The sequence below is a fragment of the Acipenser ruthenus genome, chromosome 29 (assembly GCF_902713425.1).
Source record: "Acipenser ruthenus chromosome 29, fAciRut3.2 maternal haplotype, whole genome shotgun sequence".
NCBI classification, from domain to species: domain Eukaryota; kingdom Metazoa; phylum Chordata; class Actinopteri; order Acipenseriformes; family Acipenseridae; genus Acipenser; species Acipenser ruthenus.
Window position 1 is genome coordinate 6,783,799 of NC_081217.1, and position 16,289 is coordinate 6,800,087.

Below are 16,289 nucleotides of genomic sequence, written 5' to 3' on the forward strand. Positions count from 1 at the left end.
ACTTCAGAACAATCTATTAAAAGAAAAGTCAACGCGACACCTCCACCCCCACCTGTACTTCAGGGAACAGTATCTTCTGACATTGATTTAAATGTAAGATATTTTCTTGTCAAAAAAACTGCAACTAAAATGACTAAAAATGTATAGAATTTGGACAGGATTCACTCGGTGCAACCCAAGTTGCTTCTTCCCACTTACAGTCGTACCTCCCTAGTCTGATTAACAATAGCCTTATAAGAAATATTAGTGTGTGATATGCTTCATGATTTCCATGCAAACCCCAGCACCCTGATATATGGGTGTAATTCAGAGCTTTTGTTTAATCTTCAGCAAGGTGGACTTTGGGTTCTGTTGTAGGAGTGACAAGTCTCGCAGCACTGGGATCTCTTCACTGGTAAACGTAGTAAAAACAACAGAATAGCCATAAAAAAAAAAAAAAAACCTCTTATCATCCATCACCTACAGCATAAGTCAAAGCCATGTCGTAAGTGATCACTTATTTAATAGCTGCCTCTCGAGCTGAGGTCTGTACCGCAGTATTGATGGATGAAGATCAGAGTGCTCCATTAGCCTGCGGAGGAGACCCAGTTAAAAAATAGGGAAGAGACAACTTCTAGTCTAGTCAGCTGTTTCTTGAGTGGAGCTCTTATTCATATTGTGTGGTGTAGCCTTTCCCAAAGAAGTTCCAGAACTACAAACATGCTACTAGATTTTTGTCTTTTTAAAATACAATTATACCATGGTTTAATCTGCACGAAATAGTTGCTCAGAGGCTAGAGCCAGTGTATTTTATGTACACCAAAAAATGATTTCCTAGTCAGGAATTTATAAAGAATGTTTTGCTACCTCTGCTGTACAGTGCAATACAGTACTGTACTAAAATGTGTTTGTTTCTTGACATACCTGAATGCAGATGTTTAAATGTCACTTTTATTATCAGCCCCCTTGCTCAGTTGTTACCCTTATGTTTCACCCCAGGGCATTTAACTCACAGAGTCTGTGATTAAAACACACCGTCAAGTTCATCAGGTCTTGCTTAATCATCTTCTCTTCCAGTATGTAACCCTGGAATCACCAAACATTTATGAAATCCAGTAGCTTCTGAACCAAGCACAGACATGCCATCATTCTGCAAAGCATCCTGAATTAACTCCCAATGTTTTCTTCAGATTAATGACTGTTTACATTAACAACAGCGGTTTTAAAAACGATCACTTCACTAGGCTAAGGGATTCAGAAGGTGGGGAGACATTACTGCACAGGTGCTCGTTTTGTCTAAATGTTTTAATTTTTTTAATTGCTTCATTTTAACAGTTCCTTACAGATATGCTTTACAGGTCCCCGCTTTCATCACTGCCTAGTACTTTCTCTGTTGCAGAACACCTTGTTGTGTCTGTGTGTGCTGTTATCATTTTTCAACAATCGTCTGTGCACATACTTCAGTGTACTGTATGCTCTATTCAGCACAGCAGCTGCAGCATTAAAAACTTTGTGCATACATTTCTTTCTTTATTTATTTTTGCTTCACAACAGATGGCCTCGCTCCTTGGTGAGTACTGGCTGATGGTTATTTACCTGATCTGTTACACTACAGCATGTGCTAATGAGTACACAGCACATTACTGGCAACTGGATCTCCTCCAAAATGTATCGACTTAATAAACGAATTCGGGGCAACACTTCCAGCATAAATCCCTTAACAGTTCAGTGAACCCTTGGAAATGACGTTTGATTTTAACTCTGATTTACTCTTGCAAACTAGCTAGTCCAGTGTCTATCCAGTCTAGGGTTTAACTGATGCTTTATAAACGTTTGCTTTAAACAGTTTGGTATTTTCTTTTGTTTTACTATTCATAAGAAATGCAGTCAAGTACAATAAGGCCTTTTGAGCCCAGCCTGCCCCACCGATCCCTGTTCTAATGGCCTCCTCCCCCCTCTTCTTTCAGATGACTCGTCCTCAGAGAGCGGCAGTGGGAACGGCCTGACCACTCTTAACCCGTCGGCCCCGGGCAGTGCCCAGGAGGACGGAGCCTACACGGAGGTGAACGGGAACAGAGCTCCTGGCCCGCTGGACTTCAGCACCACCTCATCATCCTCCTCCTCCGAGGACCAGCCCATCAACCTGAGTGAGCGACTGCAGCCCCCCTTCCAACCAGACCCCCTGGATGGGCTGAGGAGCCGAGTGAAATACACAAGCAAGCCAGCCGCGGAGCTCAGGCTAGACCGGGAGATGAGAGACTATGTAAACAAGGTACCACGACAGAAAAAGAGAATTGAAGAATTCCACAGTGGACATAAATATTCAATGAGTTTTTTAATGGAAAATAAAATCGCTTTTAATACGCCACAATTGCTTCATTTGTGCCAGTTAAAAAGCATGTCGGCTGAGTGGGGACTATCACTTAAGTATTATAATTACAGAAATATTGAAGGGAGGTGCATACATTTATTAATGGCATGACACATACAAGCAATGTTTTTGTCTAACGTCCATTTGCCTTTTGGATTTTAAACTGCACACAGAACCGGAGGCAGCCCCAATCTGATAACAAGATGAGATTTTTACAGGCTGATTCCGTGGTGCAGATGGAAGTTTCAACAAAATGATCACATTTAAAATACTACTGAAGGTTAGATTTCAATAGAGCTGTGTAATGCTGTAATGGCATGCATGTTGCATTAGCAGTACTTGTGAGTTGTGGAGCTTGTCCAGGGTTCTTGGTATTCAGGACCATTGGGACAGGAGGAAAGTGAGCAACACTAGTGTGAGGTGGTTGGTCCAGCCTCTTGCTCTCAGTATGAATAGCCGAGGTCGAGATTGTTGTTTTGGAGGAGCCCTGCCCAGTATTAGTTAATGTTTGACATTCAAGGTTACAGCAGTGCTGCTATGGGAGAGGCACAGGATCCCCCAGCCACCCTGGGAGGAGAGCAGAGCTTTTACAGTCCCAGACTTTGAAATCCGCAAGGGTAGAAAGGGTTTTCTTTACTTTTTAAGGTACAGCAATATCAAAAAATGGATGGAAAAGGTAACCTGTAGAAGTTACTACTTATACATCTACTGCATCAGTGAATTCTTATTTTGCAAAGATTGTTGAGTAGATGATGCATATATATATTTCCTTTAAGTGTCTTTTACTATGCAGCAGAGGGTTTAGGTCTAGGATGGGCAGATCCAGCCTCCAGTGGGGTGTGTGTCTGGGTTTCTCCCTGCAGACCAAATATCAAGAGAGCTGCTCTCCACCCTGCCTCCCTCTGGTGACTCAATTAGGTATTAGCAGCTCCAAAAAGCAAGGCATGTAAATTGGTGCCTGTTTTGCCTTAGCTCAGGGTGTCCAATCACAGTCCTGGAGGGCCATTCCACTCCAGCTTTAACAGGTAAAGTCTGAATGGAGGTCTAATTCAATTAAGCAATTTAGAACAGGGTTGGAACAAAGACCAGGAGTGGAAGGGCCAACTTTGGACACATGTGCCTTAAGACACTTGCAGATTTACATATTTTTAGGGATTTTTAAAAAAATAATAATTTTTTTTTCTAAGTAAACAGCAGAAACAAAACATCAGTGAAGCAATAGAAAGATCAGTAAACATGCAAAATATTAATCAAAAGGACTCGGTGCAAGCCTTTATTCAGCATAGACAGCTGGGACTAAATCAATTTTAGTACCTGTGCTTCCATCAGTAGAAAGTAACTGAAAACATGACTCAATTCCAGGTGGGTCCGATACAGAACAGGTAGCTGGATTAGTCCATGTTTTTCCAGCCAGTATCAGTGTTGTAGAGTAATGTAATGTGCAGCTGCAGAGCACAGCTTAGCTGGAAAGAGGAGATGTACAGATAATAAACATCCTTTCCAGCACAGCCATGAAAAGCTGGTTATGTGGATGGCTTCATTAGACAAATAATAAAAAACAAAACATGAGTAAAAAAATTAAGTGCTGCAGCATCAATATTAATTCTACCTTGTAAAACCGTATGTTCATTCCTCATGCGTGATGTAAAACTAATGCAGCGAAAAGGTTTCATGTAGTAACCTCAGTATCTGTTCCTGTGAACTTTGTGGTCGTGGGTAGGAATAATTTCTCTACCACAGGCATTTACAAACTTGCACATAACAACGAATGCAATCCTGAAGCACATGAGACACGTACGATAATCTGTTCACTGGGAGAAAAGCAAAGAACAAGCTGTGTCCTTGAAAGTCTTTTCTTCTCTTCAGCTCTTATTGGGGGTTCCATGGAATATATTTACCTGTATGAATAAAAACAAATCACAATTGTAATGTCAGTCTCTTTGTTCTGAATGAAGAGTAAGCCCCTAACCTCACTCTTTCTCTCTGCAGTCTCCGCAGTACAGCTCAGGGAGTTACGACTCGGTCAAGACGGAGGTCAGCCTCTGTCCGGAGGACCTCTCGGTCAGCCGGGCGCCCACTGCGGACGATGATGATGACGACCACGACCATGATGACCACGAGGACAACGACAAGATCAACGACTCTGAGGGAATGGACCCTGAGCGGCTAAAGGCTTTTAACGTAAGAACTCAGAGCTGGATGCCCATTTCATAAATTCAGGGCTTGTGAAAGGTGCTCAACAGGTACAAAGTCCCCACCACTGTGCCTCAATTACCCTTCCTTTCTGTGAGTGGGCCGAGAAGGTGCCCCCCAATCTCTGGCCTCTCGGGAACCCCATTTCGAAATGCCCAGCAGGTTTGATACGTCTGGAACAGAGCACATGCCTACAGCGTTCTTCTCGCCCAAGATTGCCTGTACCGTTTAGTTCTCTACTCCATTCAACTAATAATCTGAGCTGTATTATAATGTGAGTTGTTTCCTCCAGTAAAAGCCCTGCTGTGCTTCCCCTTCACTAGATGTTCGTCCGCCTGTTTGTGGATGAGAACCTGGACCGCATGGTGCCCATTTCTAAGCAGCCCAAAGAGAAGATCCAGGCCATCATCGAGTCCTGCAGCAGGCAGTTCCCAGAGTTCCAGGAACGCGCCCGCAAGCGCATCCGCACGTACCTCAAATCCTGCCGGAGGATGAAGAAGAATGGCATGGAGGTAACTGGAGGAGAGGCAGTCACAGGGACTGGGGATGTTGTGCCTGTCCGCTTCAGTACAGATTTCATTAAATAGTCAAATTCATGGAATCAACATAAGGATATAGTGTTTGATGTAAGCAAAATGTCCATAGGACAGTGCCTTTTAACAAGATGTACAAAATAAAGCATAGAAATATCATATTATAGCCAAGTCAATTCAGAGGATAGTAAGAGTTCATTTTTAAACAATTATGAAAACTGGAGGCCTTTGAATGTCCGTGGGAGGAATTCAGCCAGCTCACCACTGCCCTCCAGTGGATTTGTGAGTAATCACACTTGAAGTGGTATTGACTAGCAGTTTAAATAAAGGCATTGGTAAACACGGTTCCCAGAAGAAACATTATTTTGGTCTCCTGTCTTGTTCATTTTAATCAGAAGTTTTAGGTATAAAAGTAACAATCAGAGTCTCTAACAGTGGGACCCAAAAGCTGTGGGATAGAATGCTGTGCTGGTTTACAGAAATTCAAGGTCTAGAAAACTTGCACTGCACAGTACCGGAGTAGTCACAAGCTGTATGCTGCTGTAGAATCTAGTATGTCACATAGACGTAACAGTGCAGTAATGTGATTATTTAAAGAAACAATGAGGTTTTGCAATGGCTGCGTATGACAATCTAATCCAAACCTCTCTTCACTGTCCTGACCCCGTTGCAGACACGCCCCACTCCTCCTCATCTAACCTCCGCCATGGCCGAGAACATCCTGGCAGCTGCCTGCGAGAGCGAGACCCGGAAAGCAGCCAAGAGGATGCGTCTGGACGTGTATCAGGCTCCTCTTGTGAGTTTGCTGTCCAGCACTTTCACAGCTCCGGCTGAGATGGATTACAAGGCTGTGTCAAAATAGATGTATTTTTCAGTTTCTGGCAGGAATTCGTTATGCAATTCCATCTTAACTAAAAAGTTCACAAATGAAATCCAGTTAAGGATTCTGCATTCATACAATCATATATCAATCCCTTAACCATTGCCACCTATTGCAAGTAGCAAGTAAGCTATAAGCATTTAAAAGTAGTTTCCTGTTGGTATGCTTTGGGTACAGTAGGTATTTCCATGGGGGTTAAGGGTTTACAATCCTGTTGTTCAGCTCAGAATTGTGGACACTTGCTCTAGCCCTAACATTGTGACCCTGTGCTGCTCTCCCAGGATGAACAGATTTCACTAGAGAAGCCGAGCGGCCGGGAGCCACACTCCGCCTTCACACTGGCAGCCTCGGCTTACTCACAGGATCAGATCTACATCAACGGAGGCCTCAACTACAGTTACCGTGGATACGGGGGGCTGGGAACCAGTCTGCAGCCTCCTGTCTCCCTAACAACAGGGACCACTCTGAGCAATGGTACAATTCATGTGATCTTAAACCAAGTTAAAAAGGGTTTTCAGCAGATGCTGATACATGCTCACACTGCCTTGAGATCTGTTCAGTCGCTCTAAATAGTCTCGTAACAGGGTTATGCAAGTCACATGTTCTTTAGTCTGGTTGACCAAAGATGTTGTATGACTTGCACATGGGAGTACCAAGTAAGATGGAATTCAAACCCAGAATACTAGCTGTGACTGCAGTGAGAACCTGCACAGCCAGATCAAGGTAAACAATCTTACCTCTGTATGTGTTGACAGTTCAAATGGAAACAGCTCCACCCCCAAGGCAGAAGTTTGCAACTTCCATGGGACATTACATGAAGTTAAGTCTTTATGCAAAGAGATTTACTGACACGAGTTAACATTGTTCTTTTAAAACAGACATCATGCACTTTATAATTGATCCTCCAAACTACATTTTATTTGGATTGCAGCCAGTGCATTTAAAAAATGAAACGGCACATTGTGAAGATCTTTAAAATCCCCTCCACATTCCTGTAGTGGGATGTCTAACTTGAACTTCATGTTTTCACCCTTGGGAAGGTGCAACTCCTGCTAAATGGCTCTGTTGTTTGTGTGTTGCAGGTCCAACTGATCTCAGCATGAAGGCACTGGCTTCGAACTCCTCTTCAGCCTCCAGTACAAACAGCAGGGGTGTCCCGACAGCCCAGCTGAGCCCCACGGAAATCAACGCAGTGCGGCAGCTCATCGCCGGCTACAGAGAGTCTGCTGCTTTCCTCCTGCGTTCGGCCGACGAACTGGAAAACCTCATTTTACAACAGAATTGAATTCAGCATCTCCGTCCCCTCCCCTAAAATGAAAAGATATTAAACTTACACTGGACCCCCCCGGCCCACCCCGTCCTCTGCATGGTCTGGTCTCCCCTCGGGGACCCCCACCCTCAGTCTTCGCACTGCCAGGGGAGGCTTGTGTGCAGAGTAAGAGTGAGCGAGTTGTTGCTTTAAATTGCGTTGTACCGTCGCTCAACCCTCCTACAGGAAGAAACAACCGAGTCTTGAAAAAGTAGCTATCCTCTTTAGCACCCATTACTGTAAAATGAAAACACCTAGCGCCACCCTAGAAGCACTTACAATTATTACAGGTCTCCGAGTAATGGCTAATAGTTTTGATCAGCTAAAGACCATTTCAAATGTAATGGCCAGTGTTTCACACAGCGCCACCTGTCATTTGGTGCTGGTACTACAGGTATCTCAATGCTACAAGACAAAAAAAGAAACAATTGACTACTATTGTAACGAGCTGTAAATATGTGCTATGTGTTATTTAAGCACTTTCCTCTCACAGCCCCCATGGAGAAGGCAAAAGAAGGTACTGAACATAAATATGCAGATGGCACGTGGAAATACCTCAATATATTTCATTATATTTACATTTATATTGATTTTGTATCTCTTGGTATCTTGGGGGAGGTGGGGGAGGTGGTTGCATCAATATTGGAGTTTGGATCTTTTAAACTGTAGAAATACCTGACTTCAGAAAAACAGACCACTAAAACAGTTCTAAAAGACTTTGGCACTAGAGATTATTTGTAAACTACATATTTGAAGATAGTGTTGTGAAAGTAAGATGTCTCTTTTACTACAAGGTTAGATACCGTCAACCAGGAAAATGTAACGAAACCTCCAAACATCCCCAATACAAGTCAAAGTGCAATCCCACTATTGAGAGGGTTGTGGGTGTACACTGCCACCTATATATAAAAGGGGGGCCAGTTTTCCGGTTTCCTCCCAACTACCCATCTTGTAGTTAAAGCCTGGTTGTGGACATTAGGGGAAGATTTTCCGTTCTTGTTCTAAGATGGCCATTAACCCATTTGCTGCTATGCACCCAATATTTGCCACAGACCTGTAACCTCAAGAGGAGTCTTCAGCCTCCACCAAACGAGAGGACCTCAGCGACACTGCTCTCCTGTCTGTGAAAAACAAACAAAACACACCCATAAAACACAAAGAGGATCTCAAACCAGTTACTACACCGCTTTGCACTGCGGATCTCTCAGTTAATAGTTTGAACTTACAGCCGAATGTCTAACCTCCAAAAGCAAAAACACACACAGGGACCAAGAGCCCAAGACCTCCCACCGTACAGCAGTGTGACTTCCAGGGAATGCTGTGCTGCTTCAAGAACTCTTGCTTTCTTCCTTCGAGCTGCTACACCCACATTGGTTGCCATTAAAAAAAGAAAGAGTAAGACCACCCCTAAGCATTCAGTTTCGAGGTGCAATATTGAACAGTGTAGACCAGGGTCTTCCTTCACTGCCCAGCTGCTGGCTTTCTTTCTCCATTTGCTTTTTCCACACGCGGTTCATTGTGTATCGGGCTACTTTCTGTGAATCAACTAAAGCCAGATCTATTGAAATTGCAGTTTTTTTTAATGTGCGTGCCCATTGTTGAGATAATGTCATAGAAATTGACACAAAGGGCATAACCTTTTCAAACATCAGGTGATGGTTTTGAATTCTCCCTACAGAAGTTCCCCTTGATCAGCCTGTTTCATTAGTTCGAAGAACTGTGTTTCCAGGACTATCAGATTTGAGCTTACATTTTGCACTAATGAAAAGTCGTGCATTCGATAATCATTAACTTCTGTAGTGTAAATACTGTAGTCTGAATGCCCTTAATATTAGTCCTTTGATTTTGTTTGAAACTTTCTATTAAAGTGTGAAAGCAGCCCGATGCTTTAGTTAGGAAAGCATTTCTTTAAACCTCAACAGAAGAGACCCAAGTGCAAGGCAAGGCTTTAACCCATCCGGACTGACCTACTTCCATCATGTCTAATACTGACAAACATCCACATGGCAAAGCTGATGGAGTTGCTCCATATCAGAATGACCACAGCTGCTTTATAATCCGCTGTGGTTTACTCATTGCCATGGACACGCTCATTAGCAATACAAGAACCAAGCTCATGTTAATAAGATGTACTAATTGAATGCACGCATGGATTGATTCTAGCCGTGGCCATGAATATGGCCTCATCTCACATTTCAGTAATCTGAAACAATTTATATTTTAATTAACGATTCACTGGGAAAAAGCAAGGAGACAGATTGTTTTGGGTATAACATCACAGACTGGGAACAAGACAAATGCTTTGTATTGCTTGGAAATAAATGGTCCAGGATCATTTGTGTTGTATTTAATACACCTTAACAATTCTAAAAACATAACCATGCTAATGATTAAAAATGTCAAGTGATGCATATTACAGGCCGCCATAGATGTACGAGTGAATCTGCTGGGCTCCTGATCAACAGAAAATAACCAAAAGATGCATGCTTCTTCTAATATCAGTTAGCTGTGGATTCTGTCAAGGTGGTTCTACTCTGAAGAAAACCCTGGTAATAGCCATAATTTCAGAAAGAAGGATTTACTACTTCAGTGACTCCATCCTTATTACCTCTGTTCTACAGGTCTCCTTCTGTCCTGATGGCTTTGCAGCAATGAATTGGGTTCTTTCAGATGACCCATATTCACATGGCAGGAATAGCGAGTGAACCCTACTGTACAACCTGGTCATTACCCAGAGCCAGACTGCTATTTCAGGAAGAATTCATTTTATTCAGATCAAATGCAAATGCATGAAAGTTCTGTGATGCAGTGGTTAATAATGATCTGAATGTTATGCATCTTCACATGTGTGGTGTGGTACAAACTACTCTTAAAATGGAGTTATTAATGACAGCTGAACAAGCTTTTTATTTTAGAAATATAGCTTTCATGTTACTGAAAGCTTTTTTTTTTTTTTTACTTCTGAAATGTACAATCATTACTTCAAAAATATCTCTTATTCAGAATTAGCAGGTTCTAATAAAGGGAGATTACCTGCTGAGAAAACAGAGTAGGCCTGGGAACATGGTCAGAATTCAAGGGAGAAAGAATGCAGCGTGGTTTAAAAACGCTTGGAAATGCATTACATTTCATTATTAACTGCAAAACATCTTACAAATCCAAACTGACTTACACTTGTTTACAGCAGAACATTTTGACTGCTAGCCAGGTAAAATAACTGCTCAGTCGCAGGAGAGGCTTGTGGTACAACAGAACCCTCTAGCACATTATGATATGGTAACTAGAAAAATATAAATCTATCTCAAAAGCAGCCACCAATACTGAGAGTCACAATTCTCTTGCTATGTCTTGCCAAGTTATTCTACGTCTATACCCCACCTTGTGCCAAAACTGTTCCTGTGGCTCAGAACTGAGGACATCTCTACCATTCATTGCTGCTCAAGCCCATCCTTGACAGAAGAAAGCCTTACCTTGTTGCAAATTCTCTGAAGTGCGCTGCTGAACTTTAGCCTCAAACCTGAAGTAACCGTCCTCCGTGGCAAGATTTAGCTTGTTAGTCTAGAAAGCGCTATGCATATGTAACAGACATAACTGTTTCTGTGGAAGGAATAAAGAGATTATATGGTGTACAGGCTGTTGCAAAATATCCTCCCCTGTGATTGTTTATTTTCCCCCTTAGCGGTTTTAGAAGATACACTGTAAAGAAAGAAAAAAAATGTAGGCAAAAGACAATCTTATCCCCTTCATTGTTTGATTTCCATGTCTTTTTGTGTGCAGCTATTGTATACAGTGCGTCTTGGGGACCACAAAGTATTTTATCCATAATCAAAGCATTCTTACTGTATTACTGTGCTTACATAAGAGTTGTGATGCACACATGTGGCTCACCATTTGATCAGTCTCTTTTTTTATGCAATTAGTCTTTTTTTTAAAAAAATGTCTGAAAAAAAAGTCTCGAGTGTAAACATTCCAAAACAAGCAAGAACAGAAAAGAAAAAAAATGGTTTTAGCAACAAACCTTACCAGCTTCCACTACGACCCTGAGGATTAGAGTACCTTCCAGAACACGGGTCACTGTGACCCTGGGGATTAGAGTACCTTCCAGAACACGGCTCACTGTGACCCTGAGGATTAGAGTACCTTCCAGAACACTGGTCACTGTGACCCTGGGGATTAGAGTACCTTCCAGAACACTGGTCACTGTGACCCTGGGGATTAGATTACCTTCCAGAACACAGGTCACTGTGACCCTGGGGATTAGAGTACCTTCCAGAACACGGCTCACTGTGACCCTGAGGATTAGAGTACCTTCCAGAACACGGCTCACTGTGACCCTGGGGATTAGAGTACCTTCCAGAACACGGGTCACTGTGACCCTGGGGATTAGAGTACCTTCCAGAACACGGGTCACTGTGACCCTGGGGATTAGAGTACCTTCCAGAACACGTGTAGACGTGGTTCTTAATTCAGAACTACTGTAAGGTAAAAGAAAGTTAGGGTGTCAGTGTTGAAAAGATACAGTGTAGTGTAAATAATTTAATTTTAAAAAAATCAATGAGGGGGCATGGAGCATATCAATACGACCGTGTATGTTATTAGGCGTTTATTTAACATAAATATTCATGTTTAATTACAGTACTGCTTTTTAACCTTTTGCCTCCCAACATTTCTGTTCTGGAAGCTTGTCCTTTTTTCAGCCCTCAAGTTCCATTACTACTGTATGGTAATACTGTCACTGCTAGAAAACAACAAACACTAGATTGAGAAATAGAATACTGATCGTCTGGGCCACATTTTCAGATGGACTGGTTAAAAAGAAAATAGCTACTTTCATTCGCACAGGGAGGTAAAAGTATACTGCGTTTTAGTCCTAAAATGGTTTTGGACAATTTCATGAAAATGTATCTCTTGGACCTTGCTGTGTGTATTCACAGATTAGAGATATATTTTAATACTGACGTGTGTCTTTAAAATGACATCACGTAATTAAATATACCAATTCAAAATGTCCTAATAATTAAATTACAGATAATGTGTTCTTGACTGTAAGCCTCCCAAAAGGTGCTTTACTGTGGTTACGCTTGTAAGGTTCATTGCTATCAGACACAAAAATATCTTCAGGCAGATATTTTTGCAGCAAAAAAAAAAAAAAAAAAATTAACTGTCTTTTTATTTTTCTAAAAGGAGTAGTGTAGTCAATAAAAATCAATCTGGTCTTTTTTCTATATATAATTTGGTGGTGCTTTAGATTAGTTTGTTCTGTTGTACAGGGAGCTGGGGGGTCTCCACTCCTTACCTATTTGTACCTAATACCAATGTGAAACTTTGTATTTTACTCCTGATTTTGGACTCAGTGGAAGTGTGATGTTTACATGTACAGATTTTGCAATTTTTTTCCCCCCAGTGTTATATTTTTTTCTGATACTCTGTACTTGAGAGGGGAAAAAGAATCAAAACAAATTAACCATTGTAAAACTGTTTTTAAAAGAGTGAATCGGTTTTTGTTTTGGTTTCAAGCCATTAATATTATTTTCAGCAACCAAACAACTGAAAAACCAAATCTGGCATTGGTTTTATACCAAGGCCTGAAATACATGATATTTATTAATTTATTCAAGTACAGCAAGTGAAAGTCTTAACCAGCTGTTACCATGAGTAGCGCACGCATGATAAATATGTAGTAACTACAATCTGTTCATTTAAAAGTGGGCTTATTACAAAAACAACAAAGCATAGCGAGTTATCTGTTAAAAAAAAAACTTTATTTGGAACACTATACAGTAATTTGAGGTACTGTTAATTTGAGATAAAACGTACTGAAACCAATTCAACGTTCTAGCAAATGCAACTGTTTAATAAACAATTGTCATTGTTCAATATAAAATAAACTATTAGAACTCGAATCTTCAATTCATAGATCAATTCTGATACAAACTTGTCTCCGATTAAGCCATGTGGCCCCACCATCTAGTTTGGGGATGCAGTCAGAATTGTCCTGCTACTGTTTAAAAAAAACAACAAGAACACCCCCTGTGCCCTTTTTAGAAACAGGTCAGTTTTAAAATGGTTGATTTCCCTCTGATATTAAAGTATATCAAATTATTATTATTATTATTATTTTTTATATATATATATTTATTGTGTTATCTAACAGTGAATAATTTTTTGAGTACATGTGGCTAAATATTTTAATTCTTTAGAAGTGTTGATAAATATATATATGTGAAAAAACTAAAATATGAAAAAAAATCTGTTATTTCTGTTTGTTCAATGCAAAATAGCATGGGCAGTTCTCTTTTACTTTACATATCAGTTTTATTAATGAAATACCAATGAGTTTAAATTGAGCATTTCTCAGTGTAATGTTATTACTAGGTAAATACACTGGTTTCAAAACAATTATGGAACTTTGTTTTCTGTATATCACAATGCTGAATATACTAATAAAAACAGTATGCTATATATCAAACAGAACTAAAATACATGGTCTGTCTTTATGTCGTGGTATGATGCAGCATGCATTAAATTCACTAACAAAAATGATAGGGCTGACAAATGGTGAATACAAAAATCTTAGTATACAGTACAATGCTGGACGCCAGAGGGAGACTTATTGTTAGAACAGTCACTAGTGACTTGCCTTCTTCAGGGTCATGTGCAAATGAAGCTTGAACCTTGTTTAACTTTCTAAAATATCAAAATGAAGAGGTATGAAATGATTTATTAAGTTCAAGTGCTTACCTTAAATGTCCATGCGAAATGCCAGGCTGTTGAACCTAATAGAAATGAAGGGATTCTGCCATGAGTAATACCAAGTTACATAATGGAAATTAACATTTATTGTAGCAAAATTACAGGCTGCCTTTTAAGCTATAAATCATTTAATATAAATGAGCCACCTGTTATGTACTAGTATTGTACCTGTCAAAATACATAAATTCAATTACAAACCCCTATTTTACTACATTTCAGCTTGAAAATATTAATAAAACGTAAACTTATAAGAGGTGGCAGGATTTTAAAAGCAAGCTGCTTTTCATCTGAATCAGGAAATTAATAGTTTAAAAAGACAGATAAATAGATTAACAGAGAAGACACAAAAATAGAATATTATGCAGAAGTTATTTTACTTCACACGCAAAAAAAAAGATATATACATTGAAAAGAACAAAGGTAATGCATATCACACATCACCATTACCAACATTCACGAGAAAGGTACGTTTCAAAAGAGAATATAAAATAAAGTTTGGAGGAAGGGGTTAATAATTTAAGACCCTGAGAATAAGCAAAGGGATTTAATGAGAAGGGGGAAATCGTTGGTAGTTTAGAGAACAAGAAAATTTGTCAAAAAGCAGAAACACAAATTAACATTTTAGACGACCAGCTTACCACAGAAAAACATTGCTCACTGTAACCGGATTTGAATATCTAGTATAGCATTGGGCAACCACTGACCCCCTGTAACCCCTTAATCAACCTGTCAATTCTACAGGTAACATTAACTGCCCATTTCATTACACTATCGGCATGATTTGCTTCCTTTAATGCCAGTCTACTCACTTGAAAAACGGTGATCAATGGAGTTTCAATCAATTCATATAATCCAGATTTACACTAGTTATGTTATGAAACAATTGCCATTAACATTGGATGCTGCACTGCGCCAAGCAGTCTGGGTTTGCACTCCAAATACAAAATCAAATTTAAATTACCACCTGTAATATAAATCAGGTAGTCCAGCAAGTTGAAAGTCAAAGCATTCTTTATCATCAGTCCTGAATTACTGCATTATTAAACTTACTTTATGCTAGTAAATATCTCTTACAAGGAGAGCGATTTTTTCTTATTTGTTCACATCCATTATCTTGATATATAAATGGGACGTTTTAAACCTAAAAGGTACGACAAACTTAAAAAATACCAAACATCAAATATGGAAGAGGACACATACTGTATTAAAAAGTGTATTGTAACACTGAAGTCCTACTTAAATAAATGGGAAGAGTTTGGCCTAAGGCTGGGGTGGGAAGTTCTTTTGCTGTTGTAAACAATGGAGAAGAATTATACAATGTATTGTCAGATTAGGAAAACAAAATAAAAAAATAAAAAGTTCACAACTAACAAAAGCCAGGCACAGACAATGGAACATAACCGTCTTTCTGCAGCACCATCAAACATACAGCATTCAATGGTGAACTGAGGAGCATTCTCTACCCTTTCCATTAGGTTTAACCACAGGAAGGCGTTGCCTAGCTTTTTTTTCTTAAAAAGTAGTTCACAAAACCTGTTCTTATATATTACTAAACTATATTAAAACCCTTTGATGAAGAATATAACGAGAATTCAAGGCTTTACATTCATGTTATCACACACATATAGGCTGCAGATACTGCATGCCTGTACAGTGTCCGAGTCAGTGATATTGAAATACTTTTATACAGGTTTGCCCTTTATTAAAAGCCACTATTATTTTTTTTTTTTAACATGAATGCAAGAAGCATGCAGGCCATCAAATGTCTGGAAAAGTTGACCAACCTTGATATAGGTAGATGCCTCCGTCAAGAGTAACATTGCTTCATACTGTATGGTTGTCCATTTACAGCACTGCAAACCTATCCAATCTAAATATAACCCAGTTTTGTAAGAGTACCAGGAAAAAGCAAGTCTAAAACACACACCACATACCCCTTGAATATTTGACTGAAATGGGGTGAAACCCAACACCATTTTACAAAATCAATGCAGTTCAAAGCATCTTTTTTTCTTAGTAGAATAAATGAAATTGTGACACAGCAGCATTCTATTTTAATCACAACCTGCAGGTGGCAGTGTGCATCACAGAAACAAGGGCCTGCATGAAAAAACACACAAAAGAAACACCCACAGCAGGCTGAGGAAGGAACTCCTTGCCCATACTCTTATGTGGGAGCTGCAAATCAAGATAGAATGTCAATGTAAACAGGTCCACTTACAGAAATCCCTTTGCATACAATGCTTGTTATATGGCCAAGTGTTGTTTTAC

At 40.0% G+C, this 16,289-nt stretch overlaps 1 protein-coding gene across 3 annotated transcripts in view; it reads left to right on the forward strand.

Moving 5' to 3' along the window:
- The window catches only part of LOC117422204 (nucleolar protein 4-like), a 76,895-nt gene extending 63,140 nt beyond the window's left edge, over window positions 1-13,755 (forward strand). Inside the window, exons 6-11 of one of the 3 annotated variants that reach the window (XM_059003907.1) lie at window positions 1,947-2,251; window positions 4,340-4,531; window positions 4,867-5,055; window positions 5,750-5,872; window positions 6,238-6,430; window positions 7,039-13,754. In XM_059003907.1, the coding sequence (XP_058859890.1) occupies window positions 1,947-2,251; window positions 4,340-4,531; window positions 4,867-5,055; window positions 5,750-5,872; window positions 6,238-6,430; window positions 7,039-7,241 (1,205 nt within the window). In that variant the 3' untranslated portion in view covers window positions 7,242-13,754. Of the gene's footprint in view, window positions 1-1,946; window positions 2,252-4,339; window positions 4,532-4,866; window positions 5,056-5,749; window positions 5,873-6,237; window positions 6,431-7,038 lie in introns of all 3 variants that reach the window. The other 2 variants (XM_059003909.1, XM_059003908.1) reach the window with 2 other exon arrangements.
- The last annotated feature ends 2,534 nt before the right edge of the window (window positions 13,756-16,289 follow it).